At 42.6% G+C, this 16,414-nt stretch overlaps 1 protein-coding gene across 1 annotated transcript in view; it reads right to left on the bottom strand.

The window, feature by feature from the left end:
- Positions 1-14,737: 14,737 nt before the first annotated feature.
- Positions 14,738-16,414, bottom strand: part of SBK1 (SH3 domain binding kinase 1) — a 102,706-nt gene continuing 101,029 nt past the window's right edge. Inside the window, exon 4 of the mRNA XM_030212464.1 lies at positions 14,738-15,526. Within this exon, the coding sequence (XP_030068324.1) occupies positions 14,738-15,526 (789 nt within the window). The remainder of the gene's footprint in view (positions 15,527-16,414) is intronic.

The raw sequence follows: 16,414 nt of genomic DNA, 5'->3' as shown, positions 1-16,414 counted from the left end.
AGGTGAAAAAGAAAGGTAAGGGCTTTTCATTTATTGCTTAACATGTCAGTCTTTGCAAGGAAGCAGGACATGTTGCAAACGGTGCCTGAGTGCTGTGACACAGAGACAGGGAAATTCCTATTGTACCTGAATGCAAATCACCATGAACTATCAAGAAAAAGGTGTGAGCTAAAAATCAAACAAATCTATAAATAATTGTTAATAAAAGCCCCTGAAAAAGGTCAAAGTAATAGAGGGTCAAGACGGAAAGGTCACCTGCTCCTTCAAGAAACGCTTGATTTTTCTATTTGAAAATTAAAAAGAGGCAACTCGCTTTAGGATATTCTGAAAACCTGAAAAATAGGAAATTGGCGATTTCAGATGCCTGCAATGCAAATTATTGACCCACTTATGGCCAACAGTTAATCTGACATCATTTAGAATCAACAGAGACCCATATTGATATTCATGAAATTGAAAATCAACCATTTATATTCTTTTTTACCTAGCTAAAGAAAAGGCCTAAATTCAGATTACTCTTGAGATGAATAATGGCCTCCCTCCCCTTCTCCCTAATCCCAAAGGCGTCTATTCCATAACCAGAGAATTATCATATACATATCCCATCTCTGGCAGAATGCATTGCTCACCCAAGGATAGCTGCAAATTTCAGTAACACTCTGGATATGCTCACTAAACCAAGTTCAGATATTAGGTCTTCCAAAGGTCTGGGCTATTTGTTCTTTGACAAACATGTTTAGAAGCCATATGAACTAAAAGGCATGCCAGTATTCTGATAATAACAATTATTGATGGCTCAATAGTTAGAAAGTGGGGCAGAGGGACATGTGACTACAGCCTACCACCCTCATCCACCACCTCTGCCCTGATCACATGGTGCATCAGAACTGCACTTCCATAAACAGCAATCATTAGTGGATTTCCTGTGTACCACCTTAGTGACCTAGCTCTACAGAAGGATTGAAATGTATCTGTGTCAGGACCACCTTTAGTGCTAGCAATATCTTGTGCATATAGCAGGAGCAACACCTTGTGTGGCTGGGAGTGAGCCCCCTGCAGTGCTATGGCCAGCCCCCCCCCCCCCCCCCCCCAAAGCATCTGTGGAAGAGGTCACATACCCCTAAAACTAACCATGTTCTGTACACCTGTTCACATTTCAGTCTCATTCTTGCTGGAAATGGCTTGGGTAATTTTTGACAGTGACTGTCTAAGCATACTCCACAGCTCATTATTTTATTGATCGTTACCATAGTTCAGGTCTAGTTGTGTGTTGGTTTTCTGCTGTAGGTAGTGCAACACAGACTTTTATAACCAAAGAAAGTGATACCTATCTAAAGGCTGAGAATAAAGGAGTCTAAGAAATGTCATTCAAGTACTCAATATACTAAATGTTGCAATCAGGTGTACAGACTGTATATAAACCTAAAGGGCAGGAAAGCAATCCACAATGGCCCTGTATAGAACCATAAAAGTGTTATATAAAAACATATGCTGGTAGGAGCTGGACAAATTCTCTAGGAAAAACTGCTCATACATACATACATTTGTATATATATTGATAAATAGGTATAGATAAATAGATACATACATACACACACACACAATTTTCCTGAATACATTTATCCAACTCCAAACTATATTTGTTTTCACATACCACTATATATGGCAAATTTTCCAATGACTTATCAATACCTATAAAAAAATAAGAAAATGTGAGCATATTTATTTATTTATTGGGATTTATTGACCGCCTTTGTGCAGAGATTCACCCATGGCGATGTACAGCAATATTAGCGTGTACTTCTCAATAATCTACTCTGATGCTATGAGGCTTCTCTAATTTGCATATTCTAGAATCTGAAGTAACCAACACTACTGACAATATGAAAAAAAAGAATGGTATCCCTGTGATGTTATAGATACACAATATGGCATCATGGTTATTTGAACAGTTCAATGTTGAGTCAAACAAATACAGATTGGTATAGCTATATCTAAAAATTTGTTGGAATATGGCAGGATTTATAATCTAGGATTCCATTTACAAAGCGGCGCTAGTGATTCTGGAGCAGCAAATGCAATGAAACCCATTCAATTCCTATTGGCTTTGTCGCATTTGCTCTGTGGGAATCATTAGTGCAGCTTTGTAAAAGGAGCCCTTAATTTGATGCTTCTTTATTCATTATCTAAGGGACAAGAAAATTATCTGCATGAAGATTTCACCCACTGTTTCCTGTACAAAGAGCATGTTGTAATGCTAGGGCTACATTCTACATAGCAATGAACTCATGGTCCAATAAAGAAAGTTGGTAAGTCAACAGACTTTCAAATTCTTGAGACCATGAAATAGTCATATCATTGCCACAGCAACTGGATAAGGACACGTTCAAACTAATGAAATCATTAGCAGGATTTGAAAATCCAGAGTCTATGACAGGATGGATAATGACATCATCATGCATGTATGATGTCACAAGGGGAGTTACAGGTCATTAACAGACATTTGAACCAAGACATTGTTTTGAAACAAAGACAAAACACTTTTAAAAAACCATTTAGACTGCACGTTGCCCATTAGAAGGTTCCATGACCTTCCTATGAAAGTCAAAATGAAGAAACATCACTGCATCTTTTTGACATTGAAACCAATCTTATAAAAAAGAAAAAATAAACATTTTCACTATGCATATTTTTTGCTTTTTTGTTTTATGACTAAAACTGAGGTAACATCTGTAACAATAATCCTACCCTAGCGAAAGGGCTGAAAAACAACAGCAGAATAAATTTGTTTATATATCTGGTTATCTACATTATTGCACTAGAAGACCAAGGACATTGAGGAACCTAAGGCAAAGGAGAAGTTACTGCTAAAATGTCTACATCAGTGCAATATCTAATTCTACAACTGCAGGTTCTGAGTCTGCCCACACAAGGGCCGAAAGAGAGTATACGGTATGTTTAATGAATCGCTCTTTCCTGAAACACCCAAATACTGCAGACCCCTGAATCTATATTTACTTGGACAACTGAAGCTGGCTGGCACAGGATATAATGGGAGAAGATTAAGGACAAATAGGTCCAAGTTGTGCCACAGAGCTCAGCAGAATTTAGTCTATTAGTAAGCAAGGGCACCCTGATAAGCCAAGGTCAACAAAGAAGAGATTCAGGGTGGATGCTGTGTCTCTCCGCACAGATTTCATTTTCTTCAGTAAACATAGATAATATTCAGCTAGAAATGTCACTTCTAGGCTACAGTACACAAAGGATTTTTCTGCTTCCCTCTTACAGATAAACACCTGGAGATGAATGAACTACTTCCTGGTAGGCATGCTGTTAGCCTGTATATGTAACATCAGCCACCTTTCTTCGTTTGAAGGCAATCCTGATCCAATGTGTCAATAATTTATCCTTTATGTCATCAACCAGTGCTTGATGACAGAAACAAATGTATTGTAGGAATGTGTCATCTGTCACTGCTTAAAAATTCTGTAGCCCTTACTGTATCGAATCAGTGATATGAGGGCTGTAGCTCTAGTAGACCTTTGGAAAAGATTCAAAAGACAAGCTCCAATTTAGGGGCCCTTTTACTAAGCCGCAGTACGCTCTATGTGCAGCGTACGCCCAAATGATACCGACGCCAACCAGCGCACCCTCCTGGTGGTAATTTCAGATTTGGTGAGCACCCATAATGTATGGATTATTTATTTCATTTCCTCCTACACACGACAGTTCCAGCGGTAATCGGCACTTGTTGTGTGTTGACTGGTCACCGTGTGTATAACACGTGAGCCTTTAAGGCTAGATCAATGGGTGGTGTTAAGGACTCAGGCCGGTTTTGGGCATGCGCTGGTTTCATTTTTACTGCAGGCCCTTTTCCCGTCCCATTAAAAAAAGCCATTTTTTGTAGATACGGTAAAATCTGGCCTGGCGCGCGCCCAGTACACAAGCCTACACTACCGTAGGCCACTTTTTACCGTGGCTTAGTAAAAGGACCCCCTAATGCCTTCTCCAAAATAAAAAAAATGGACATGCTGAGATATGTGTGACTACACAGACTGATACCAGCAAAGACTGAAAGAGCCCTGAAGGGACATCTTACACTAGAGACTTGAATCTCTTCAAGGAAGCTTTGGCTGCATCAATCTAGTATGACTACAGACCATTACAGCATGTCTTCTGGAAATATCTGGTCTTGGTAAATGCCTGTAAGAGACAGATCATTACAGTATGCATTTAGGACAATGCATAGACATAGTTTTTGTAGGGATGGGTCAGCATGGCCTTGTAACTAAATACTATAAAAAGAAGTATTTGACTGTCTGCTACATTGGGTGTCCCAAAACATTCCACATAAAACTACTAGCTAACACTGAATAAGAAATTGTCCATTCTAAAAGAGTCTTGGTACTCAACAGCACCTTCTGTTGTGCCCCTCTTACTTCAAGCCACAGGGTTAAAGAGGCAAAAACAGCTGCCCTTTGAGGTAGATTTGAAGACAGCTGAATATAAAAGAACAGTCCAGAACATTGTAGGAGAGGAAGGGAAAGCCCTCATCCAGGCTTGCCTTACTTTCCAAATCCCTGATTTAGGATGAAGAGTGAAAACACCCTCCAGTTGATCTATTACGCCCTCATTTACAATAATCTATGAAATTAACATGTAATGGTAGGGCCAAGTAACATCCATCTCTACTAATGGCAACATTTATAGATATATAGGTTCCATAGTCTTTGCCTGATAACACTCTTTTGAGCCCTTGAACCCTGCAAAATATTTAGATAGCTTTACTGTGCTATGTTAGTGCAGGACTGCAAGGGGAGCTTAATTATTTGGTTTAGTCCAGTTCATCCATTAGCCTGCCTACAATGGAATTTCCCATTGATTTTTCCAGTGTCAGTGAAACCATAAGAGTGTTGATGAATACCTTATCTTTAGAAAAGCTCTGACTCCAAATTGTATTACAGGCTCCCCAATGATTCAAGCTAGGTAGACTTGGTTTATAGCCATTGAGCATCCAAAAGGGAAGGGGTAAATGGGAAGTAAATTAAGGATTAACTTTCTGATACAAAAAGACTACCTGGGTACTTATACACAATCAGAGATACCTCCATGACCACCACTTGTGTAGTACATATACAATTTCCTTATATTTATAAAGGGGACAGCTCTAGTATCTTTGACTTGATCTACAATTTTTTCAAGATACAACTAACTATAGGTTTATGCAGAATGAGTTGCTGTTTTTTTAAATGCTTTGGAAGGTGGGTGGAGGCGGTATTATTGATGCCATGATTTTACTGCAAGACCTAATTCTAGCAAGTAAAATAATAATAAAAAATGACCCCTTCACCTTCTCATACTCATTTGCTTCAGTTTCAGTACATGAAAAAATAAAACACCTCACAGAAAATCTGGGTCTAATGCCCTGACTGGGCTTTTTGCTCCTAGGACTGGCCAGGGCTGGAAATGTTTTCATCACTTCACTTTCAAGATAGTCACACTCCCTCAGATTCTATATTTGACACTAAAAAATGTGCGCTGAAATTTACACACAGATTGAAGCTACATGTACAAATTAATTAGCTAATGAGCCATTAACTTGCCAATAAATTGATGTTAATTATTGCAGCTAATAGTCAGTAATTGGAATTTGCATACACATCTTCCTGTATGCTCTTTTTTAACACCAGGCGCTCTAATCCACTAGCGTGCAACTCAAGGGGGTGTGACCAGGGGAAGGGCATTCCAAAAAAAAATAGTGCCATTCCCACGCCCAAATGCCAGGCGATATTCTATAAATGGCGCTCAACTAGGAGCACTCAGAGATGTAGCTAGGTGGGGAACCAAGGGAGCGACTGCTCCCCCAAGTAGACTTCCAACGGCACCTATTTTTCAACACTCCATCACGCCTACATAATGCGCGCTCCTACGCAGTCTGCTCTCCACTCCTCTTGGCGTCACAAGCTAGTTACGCTTCTGAGAGCACTGTTAATAGAATAGAACTTATTCAGTGCTGTTTATAGAATTTACCCCACTGTGACAAATGTGGTAGCACAGTAAGAATCCTTGGCTTTACTGTTGCTACGTGCAGAGTGTCAAGGCTGCCCCCATACAATGCCAGGGAACTTGTAAACTCCCATCTCATCCTCATGGACAGTATGAGATGGAGGCAGATAAAACTGAGGTATGATATCCCTCAGACTGCTGTAATTTTGTCATCTGCTGCATCCATTGGTTTTCCACCTTAAAATATTTTATAAAACCTATAAAAGTACAATCAAAAACTCTAAAGTACTTTTGTTATAAAATGTTGCTAAATGGTATTTTGTCAATGATGCTGTATATAATGAAATATGGGGAGAGAAATCATAGAAATGGACTGATGATTAGATTTGAGAAGTCACGAGTGGAACGGGATCTCTTGTTTACAATGGTCCATGAGTTCAGATATTAAAAGAAAACTACTGCTGTAGTACAATATTTTTTAGACAGATAAATGTGGAGAGTATTTTGATTGTGCCTTGATCGTCTTCCTCACTTCATTTTGGAGTTTTCTCGTCTTGTTATAAAAATTATGAAGCACATAATGAAAGGTAAATAGGGTTTGGGGGAGGGTCTGGTCACAGAGCTACCTTTGCTTTGCATTGCAGAAACAGGGCGGAACAGAAGAGGTTAAAAAAAATTATCACTGTTCCCTCTAAGTTGAGCAGGAGTCCTCCAACTGCATTGCTGCCAGTAGGGGGTGCTGCTTCAATATTGTATTTTCAATTTCTAGGGACAGGCAGGTTCACTGGAGTCCTGCAGAGCTTGCCTGTCCCTCACTATTGAAACTGTGATAGTGAAACAGCACCCCCTCCCCCCACACACACACACTGGCAGGACTATAGCTGGAGGACTCTCACCCAGTGGCGTACCAAGGGGGGGCGGTGGGTGCGGTCCGCCCCGGGTGCACGCTGCTGGGGGGGGGGTGCCGCGCGTCTGTCAGCAACGCTCTTTCCCTGCTCCCTCTGCCCCGGAACAGGTTACTTCCTGTTCTGGGGCAGAGGAAGCAGGGAACAAGCAAAGCTGACAGGCGCGCGGCACCCCCCCAGCAGGTAAAAATGCACCCGGGGGAGAGGTGTCCTTTCGCCGGGGGGGGGGGTCGCGCTGCACCCGGGGGGGGCATCGCCGATCCGCCCCGGGTGTCAGCCACCCTAGGAACGCCACTGCTCTCACCCACCTTAGAGAAAACAGTGGAGGTAATCCATATTTCATCACCACTGTGCCTTCTCTTTGGTAAGAGGCACCTCCCAGCAAATCCTAATGCTACCACAGTGTTCAGAGCAGAGAACGGTACAGCAAGGGGGACTCCAGTTTAACTCCCATCTTTAGCAATTCATATCAATGCCCACATAATCTAACCCTTTTCTGCACTGCAGAGAACACTCTTACATAGATAGTTTAATATATACTACTTAACCTTAGACTTTTTCATTACTTCCTTTGGTCACTGGTCACTCCTGTGGGAGGTGTCTGATTCTTGGGTAATATCACTTATATTCTTTCAGCAATTGAAAGGAACATGACCTTTTACCTCTATCAGGATTATTGTGCTACTGTCCACAATTCCCGGTCAGCAGGTGGGCAACTTTTCACAGCTATAAACTGTTCACTGAATTGCACAACAAAAGCAAAATGACAGGCAAATCTGAGAAAACTGCAATAGTTTTCAATTCTGTAATGGGGTAATAGTCATGACCAGCAGCTAGCTCAACCTCATCAATATGGATCATGCTTGAAGGAAAACAGTAACACCCCCACCACCAACACATACAAACACAGTAGAATGCCACACATACAAACACAGTAGAATGCCCGAGTGACATAAAAGTCTGGTAGAAGTGACGCAAGATTTCATCTGTATGACACAGTTGGTCAATGTCAGCTTCTGTTTAGCTTATTCTAGGATGGAGGAGTCATCCTTCCACTAAACGCCCCTTGAGATCTCTGGCTTACTCATCCTTTCCCTTTATAGCCTCAGCTAAGGTGGTCCATTGGTCAGTATTTAGGTGGCCTGGCTGGATTTCACTAAGGGAGGCTAGCAATAGGCAAATGTGACTGCTGATTTTGGGCTGACTGCTGTAGTCCCAACTGGCTGACCGCTGTACTCCAGAGACTATCTCCTCCTTCTCCACTCCCCCGTTAATCTTTCCTTGTCAAACCAGTAGTCAGTGACCCAATTACAGTCGATGCAGGAGCAACAATGCATTATAAAGGTGCATGGGCCATGAACAGACAGTGTCAGTGTATACTCCACTCCCAGGCTATGCCGGGGCCTGAGAAATCTAAGTCATCCCCTAGTCAACCTGCTTTTAAACAGCACTTCTTCTGCTGCTGCCACTACTGCTCTGAATTCAACAAGATGAGGTCCATGGGGAAGGGAAGACTTGGGGAAAGGGAGACTGGGGGCAGGGAGCGGATAGTGTCTGTTTTCTTTTTAAAGCTTGCAACCCTAGTTTCAACCCTGCCTACAGAATGAGAGTACAGCTCTTGCTTCCAAACAGGACATTAAGGATGCACAAATGCAATAGTCAAACTGCCCAGTGACTACATGGTGGTGTGCCATGATTCAAATGAGCTATCAACAGAAAATACTGATTTGGAGACATGAAGTTAAGATAATGTTTCAGCACATAAAGGGGGCAGTTTTATTTCACTGAGGAGCTTAACAACAAGATAAGACATTCCTTTAGTAGCCTAACTTTTGCAAAGAGAAACACCCTGGGTGGTTTCTTCTTGAACATCAGCTATAGTTTGAACAGGTACAAAGGTTGCCACATACAGTATTTTGAACCTACTCTTCTATCTTGGGAAAAAGAAGAGGATAACCCTATGTAAGTCCAACAGGCAACACAATGAAGTAGGGTAACACAACTAGACTTCCAAATAAAATCCAAAAGAAGACTCCAAGGATGGGAACAGAGGTCAGTCTTTAATGAAGAATCAAACTAATGGACTTAGCAGGTTTTGGAAATAAGCCTTTCAAAATTACGTACTATGCCATTTTAACACATAATAATAAAATAGCAGTTAGGCATGCTACTTTCATTTAAGTGTACATTTATCTGTGTGAATGGCAGTATTCTATACATTTTAGTATGCCAATGGTGCTTAAATTTAAGTGATTTGTTACAGAGTGACTGCCTCAAATTTTCATCAATGGCTTACCCTGCTACTTAGTCAGGGGAACTTCCTATATTTTTCTTATTTAATATGTCTTTACAAATTTTTATCTGGGGTTGAAGGGGTTTGGGGAGGTTTTTCTTTATGTTGGGTAGGGGGCTGGGAGATATACTCGGATGTATCCTGTTGAAGTTACTCTGGAGGACTCTAAGAGTCCAAGTCCTTCGGTGTTCGAGTTTGGAATATTTTGAGGGGAGCAGGGAGGGGGGGATTTCAGAGTGAAAACATTGAACAATTGTTGTTTCTTGCTGTTAGGTTATATTTTATCAATTTGTTCAATATAAAATGTTTGAACTGTCTTGTTCATGCAGGGATATCAGAATGTAAAAAAACGAACGAAGAAGGTGGTAATTTGTTAGATTTGTAAACAGCTAATGTTTGTCACTGAGTCTATTGGAAGATTAATTGTGTATGTACAATTGTGATCCGCCAAGAACTTTGGACTGAGCAGGATATACGTTTTTTAAGTAAATAAAATTTAATGTGTATGTGAGTTGTGATCCGCCTAGAATTCTATAGATAGTGCGGAATATAAATTGTAAAAATAAAATAAATAAATAAATATCATAATTTTTAAAAAATTATAAATTAAAAAAAACAGAAGGAAATTCAATCACCCTGCCAACAGCATAGCCAGACACAATCAACACTTGCTCAAACCCTTTCTTCCCTACACACTCTCTTTTATCCTTAGAGAGAATCTCTATTTCAGCACAATGATGATTTCCACTTCAGACAATGCACAGACAGCCCATTTAGGGGTATGTGCAAAACAGCAGCCACTCAAGACTAGCCAAGTACCCATTACAGACATCTAAATCTGCCTAACATTTACAGCCAAACCTCTAGTCTTGTGTTAAAAGGTTCTTCCTGATAAACCCTAATGATGAAATGGAAAGCTGGGAAATGTACATAAGTACATAAGTAATGCCACACTGGGAAAAGACCAAAGGTCCATCGAGCCCAGCATCCTGTCCACGACAGCGGCCAATCGAGGCCAAGGGCACCTGGCAAGCTTCCCAACATACAAACATTCTATACATGTGATCCTAATTGGACTATAATATAAACATTAAACTCTGCAACCACTGACCCTAAACTTCCGGGTGCTAGTTACAGGAGGAAACTGCAGTATATAAGATGACCAGTGGCGTTCCTAGCCTGGCTGACACCCAGGGCGGATCGCCGATGCACCCCCCCAGGTGCGCCCCCCCCCCCGGCGAAACTACACCCCTCACCAGGAGCAGCACGACCCCCCCCCCCCGGGTGCATTTTTACCTGCTGGGGGGGGGGGGGTGCCGCGCGCCTGTTAGCTCCGAGTCCGCTCGTTCCCTCCCTGCTGCTCCCTCTGCCCCGGAACAGAAAGTAACCTGTTCCGCGCAGAGGGAGCAGCAGGAAGGGAACGAGCGGACTTGGACCAACAGGCGCGTGGCACCCCCAGCGGCGTGCACCTGGGGCGGACCGCCCCCACCGTCCCCCCCTTGGTACGCCACTGAAGAGGACTCCAAGTTTCATGGGATTTTTGTATCCTGTTCAGTTCTATGTATTTTGTAAGGAGAATCCTAAAGCATTCTGGGAATTGCTTAAAGAGAAACCAGATTGCACATTCAAAATGGAATCAAACACCCAGTTGGTAAGTGTGGTGGCTTATACAGTTGATTTGGGTTCAGTTCGTGGCTCAAAACTGGGCAGCAGAAGAGGGCACACTCCTAACCCTTCTTGACAGAGGGACACACTGCCTGACCAGAGAACAGCAAATGATAATTTCCCAAAGAATCCTCTTTTTCAGACTCCAACCATATGCCCTGTAAAAGATCTCAACAGAATTCTGCAAATGCACTACAAATATTTTTCATTCTCAAGACATTATGCAATATTTTAGTATACCATCCAGCTAATGGAGAGAGCAGGTGTGTGTATTACTGATGCTCTCTCTTCACTACAAGACATCGGAAACAGCAGAATTTGGTTAACTTTGTCCCCCTAATGCACGTCTAAAGCAAAGACGTAAAGTGAGCGCCAGAGATTGGCTGAAGTCTGTGGCACCACACCGAGATGGAACCGGACAATCAAGATGGGCCTAATGGTCCCTTTATGTTCTCATATTCCATGACAATGAAAGAACGGGGTTGGGAGACTGCAGTACTGCAAACAAACTTGCCTTCCCTCCCTCAACAGCAGAGGCAGAGAGGGAGTAAATAAGGGCAAAAGAAACAGGCAAAGAATGGAACCATAACCATTATTCCCTCTAAGCTGAGCGGGGTTCCTTCAAGCACATTCCTGCCAGTGAGGGGTGGTGCTTCAATATTGTATTTTCAATCATTAGGGACAGGCAGATTCCCTAGTGTCCTGCAGAGCTTGCCTGTCTCTCGCTATTGAAAATGTGATACTGAAACAGCACCCCCCACTGGCAGGAATGTAGGTGGAAGACCTTCACAGCTTAGGAAACATTGAACACAACCTACTGATACTGCAGGCCATGTGGCAGCTGGGTTGATACTGGCAGGCCAATTAAGTTTTGTTTTGACGTTGTACAAATGTAAGAGAAAAATGACAAGGCCTGAAATAGCCTCCCAGCATAAGCAGTGCAGGTCAGCGTTGCAGTAGATTTGAAACATGCTTGAGATAGATATGGAAGGCAATAGTAGGAGAAGGACTGAGAGGTGAGGTACAAGATATTGGGGTGGGGAGAGGTGGCATTGGTTTGCACATGGAAATGTATATGCTCATCTATCCAAGTGGTTAAAAAAAAAAAAACAGAGAATAATCTCCACTGGCAGACTGGATGGGACAATTGGTTTTTATCTGCCATCATTATGATGTTATTATGTATTTTCATTTTTTTTTCTTTAGGTCCTGCAATTTTCTCCTTCTCCTTATCTGCTTCTGGCTCAACCAGAGCCATCTACAGTAAAATGGGTCTTCATTAGCAAATTTTCAAAAGTATTTCCCATTTTAAAGCCCCACCCAATATGTAAACTGATGACTGTATCACCAATTCTCTGTTGGATCCATAGACTGCAGCTTGTTCCAGAACCCTGACTGGCCACCAGCAGTCACCCTTGTACAATGATTGAGACTCCCTCTTCCATCTATGGCAGAGGTTCTCAACCCAGTCCTCGGGATACACCTAGCCACTCAGGTTTTCAGGATACCTGCAATGAATATGTATAAGATAAATTTACATACAATGGAGGTAGTGAATGCAAATCTCTCTCATGCATATTCATTGTGGGTATCAGGAAAACTTCACTGGCTAGGTGTGTCCTGAGGACTGGGTTGAGAACCCCTGACCTAGGGGCTAAAAATATAGCATGCCCATGCCCAGCCAGACCCAGGCAGCAGAAGCCAGGCTCAGGAATGAAACCCAGGTCTTCTAGCATTCTCAATTCAGTGGGAGGACAACTTTCTAAGCCATTTACAAGGATAAATAATGATTTACATGCATATAATAATTGTCTGAAAATTGCTCAGCTCCATTGGAGGGGGAGGGGGTTCTGGGGCCATGTTTCAGTGAAATAGGTAAATACCACACACATTTTGCATTATTTTCCATAGAAAAGGCACCCATACAAAAGAAAGAGCAGATGTTCATGGATACCGTCTCTTTGAAAGTTACTACAAAGTCTTTGCCCCAGTGTGGACAGTCTGAACATTGCTCCCACAAGAAGTAAAAAAAACAAAAAGAAGCACCAAGAGCCTTCAAAATCGGGACACAATCTTCCTATAATGATTGGACTTGAAATACAATCTTCCAATGGTGACCCGACATGGACCGTGTTTCGGCGCATAGCACCTGCGTCAGGAGTCAAATTCAATGTGTCATCTAATGGATACAATGTCCAGCAATGCAAGTTATTCCCACGCACATTACTGAGTTACTTCTCAGTGTGTTCAGATCTACGACTGTCCCCTTTGTTTTTGATCGATTGAACAAAAGGGACAGTCATAGATCTGAATGCACTGAGAAGTAACTCAATAATGTGCATGGGAATAAGTTCCATTGCTGCACATTGTATTCATTAGATGACACGTCGAATTTGACCCCTAATGCAGGCACTGTGCGCCAAAACACAGTCCGTGATGGGTCATCATTGGAAGATTGTTTCTCAAGTCCAATCATTATAGGAAGATTGTGTCCCGATTTTGAAGGCTCTTGGTGCTCTTTTTGTTTTCTGGATTTTACTTTGTCCTTTGGACTCTCTCTGTGCTTGTTTATGGACTCCCACAAGAAGCCAGCAATAACATCGCTAGTAAACAAAATGCCCAGCCTGTGCCATATGGAGCTGATATACTAAAGCACTGTATGGATTCTTGAACTTGGATTTGTTATTCCAAGTTCATGCTCTTTGCTGTCTCACAAATGACACCAGTACTTAGATCTTTCAGAGAGAGATCTATCATGGAGAGGGGTATCCTTGTTGCTCTTACTTGATCCAGGCGTACGACAGGACACCAACGGATACAGCACTTAATCAGCCAATTCTAATGAGGATTCTGGAGCAAAGGACTACAACATATTCTAATAGCGCCAGATACTCTGTCTTCTAAAGATGGGGCTTTCAGAAGGAGAGAAATAGCAATGATTTCTGTGCCCCAAACCAGAGAAGAATCCCACTACTAGTCACATGCTCTAATGTTCTCAACAACCTTCAAGGGTACCATATGGTTGAGTGGAGAGGCTGAGGGGACAAAGAAGGACTGCTCGTCTCTGGCCACAGGAACTCAGATCAGGAAGGTTCACCATCTCATCTAGCACTAAATTTAAAATGTTCAGCAGAGAAGTCTGTGGCTAAATGAGCATAGAAAATGAACTTCTCTCTCACTGCTTGTGGCGATCCCTTCACAGCAAGACTGAACCATATTGGCGGGACAGATCTGCTGTCTCTATCTTTCCCTTTCGGCAGTGACAGTGCGGGTGGGAATCTGGCTCCTCTGTCACCTGTGCTATACCTGTCCTGTGGTGGGATAGTATACGTGAGGGAAACTTGCACTGCCACTGCCTGTGCTGTGCTTTCTCTATAGTAGGGACCTCTACACTGTCCCTGCCTAAATTGTATCTGTCCTATAGATAAACAGATTTCCAGCACTGTCATTCATCATTTCTCAATTCCTTTGAAAACTAAACAATAAATTAAGTGATTCATTCCTTTCTACACACCTGCCCAAATTTGGAACCGGGTCTGCAGTTCACACATCACCTCAGAACAGTCCTTCAGTATAATCAGAATCCGCTTATTATTCAAGCACTTCTCTCTGGAGGTTTGTTTCTAGACCTTGTAGCATCCCATTGCTTTTATCTTATTGTGTTACTTGATTAATTGTTATCATTAATATCATTATTGTTATTATTATTTTTGCTTGCTGAGGCAAGGCTCCCAACCTTTAGTAATTGAAATCCAATCCTGCCACCAAGATATGAGTGCATCACCTAGACTTGCAAACTATTCTGAGAAAATACAACAGTCAGCCTTCACGTAGGTTACTAGCATGTAATACCACTGCTCTATTAATTCTAGACACAAATCTCTATTGCTGTGGCCAGGACCATTTGACCTTTCCCCTTATCTTGTCGTCCATCTGTCCTGCTAGGCCCTGGGGAAGGTAGGGCTGCATCTGACATGGGTGATAATCGAGGACCGGTCCCTTCTGTGAGGATTGTCCTCTTCAGAGGGGTTGGAGTGCAGGAGGTGGGGGTCTCATGTCGGTGGGATGTGGTGGTGAGCTTGTCACTTGCATGCTTCCGCGAGCGGTAGGAAGGTCTCCGTCGTATCTCTGACACCAGATCATACTTCAGGAAGTAGAAGACCTCTTTCACAGCACAACGCTTCTCAGGCTCCAGTGCAAGAAGACGCTGGAACATGCGCAAGGCATTGTCTGTGAAACGCCTCCACTGGGATGGCAGCCCTGCCAGACGCCCTTTTTGCCACCGCCCAAACTCCTCAAAGAATGTGTCAGAGGGTGAGGCTGCCTCCCAGGGGAAATTACCGGTCAGGACACAGAATATTAGCACCCCAAAAGCCCATACATCAATGCTGGTGTCCACTGTGAAACCTTCTGCCCGGCCTGCCTGGCACACCTCAGGTGCTGTGTATGGGATGGTACCACTAATGCGCTTCACTCGACAGCCAACTTTGCGGGTCATACCAAAGTCTGCCAGCTTGACCCGGCGACAGTCCCGGTCAAAGAGAAGGACATTCTCAGGTTTGATGTCCCGGTGCACCAGAGTTTTGCTATGCATGTAGTCCAGTGCCAGCCCCAACTGCTGTACACAGCGTTTTACCATATCTTCTGGAAGGCCCACCTGAGAAAAAACACAGAGATAATAAGCATGAGCACCAGCAGTTGAGGGAATTTTGAGTTTCATTCTATGGCATGGGAAAACTGAGCCTCACACTAAGGACAAAGTGACATAGGAAGTCTGAATCTCAGACCGTGGAAGTGGGGATGAGGGGGGGGGGGGGGGGGGGGTTGGAAAGACTGAACCTCAAACCTCAACAGGATTCAATGAGAAGATGACACTTTGGACAATGGGCGACCTAGAGGATTGAGCCTCAGTTTGGGCAGCATAGCATGGAAAGTCTGAGCTTCAGTCTTTGACAGGGTGCCGTGGGAAACATGAACATTAAATGGTAGCATGATGGCACAGAAGACAAAGCCTTGGTCTGCAGTAGGGCCAGCACAAGAAGACAAAGCACGTGAGCATGGTAGGGTCATGGGGGAAGACAAAGCTTCTGACTATGAGAAAATGAAGGGAAGAATCAAACTTCAGACTGTGACATGAGAAGATAGGCTAAACAATAGCAAAAGCAAATGACAAACTCCATGAAATAAAGCTCAAAACTCTTCTGTTATGCAGTCCTGAAGAAAACTGGAATCTTATTAAGTTGTGGTGTCTTGGATTTCCAGTTACTACAACATTTATTTTGTTGATTCTTTACAAATTATTTCAACCTACTAAGATTCCAAAGTACCTAAAAAAATAGCAAAGAAATAATGTACTTTGCTCCAATACTGGTTTTAATTGTCATACATGAAGGGAAAACCTAGGGGCCTGGCATGTTGGGAACTGTGGTGTCTCCACATTCCCATTACTCCTACTCTCCAACAATTGCATTAACATTTACAGTATAAAGCACTATGCAGCATAATTTCACGCAATTTCATTCAAGTTGCGTTAAATTCTGTTTCC

Source organism: Microcaecilia unicolor, chromosome 8 (assembly GCF_901765095.1).
Source record: "Microcaecilia unicolor chromosome 8, aMicUni1.1, whole genome shotgun sequence".
NCBI classification, from domain to species: Eukaryota; Metazoa; Chordata; class Amphibia; order Gymnophiona; family Siphonopidae; genus Microcaecilia; species Microcaecilia unicolor.
Note: the sequence above shows the minus strand (reverse complement) of the source record. Positions and strands in the feature narration are given on the sequence as shown.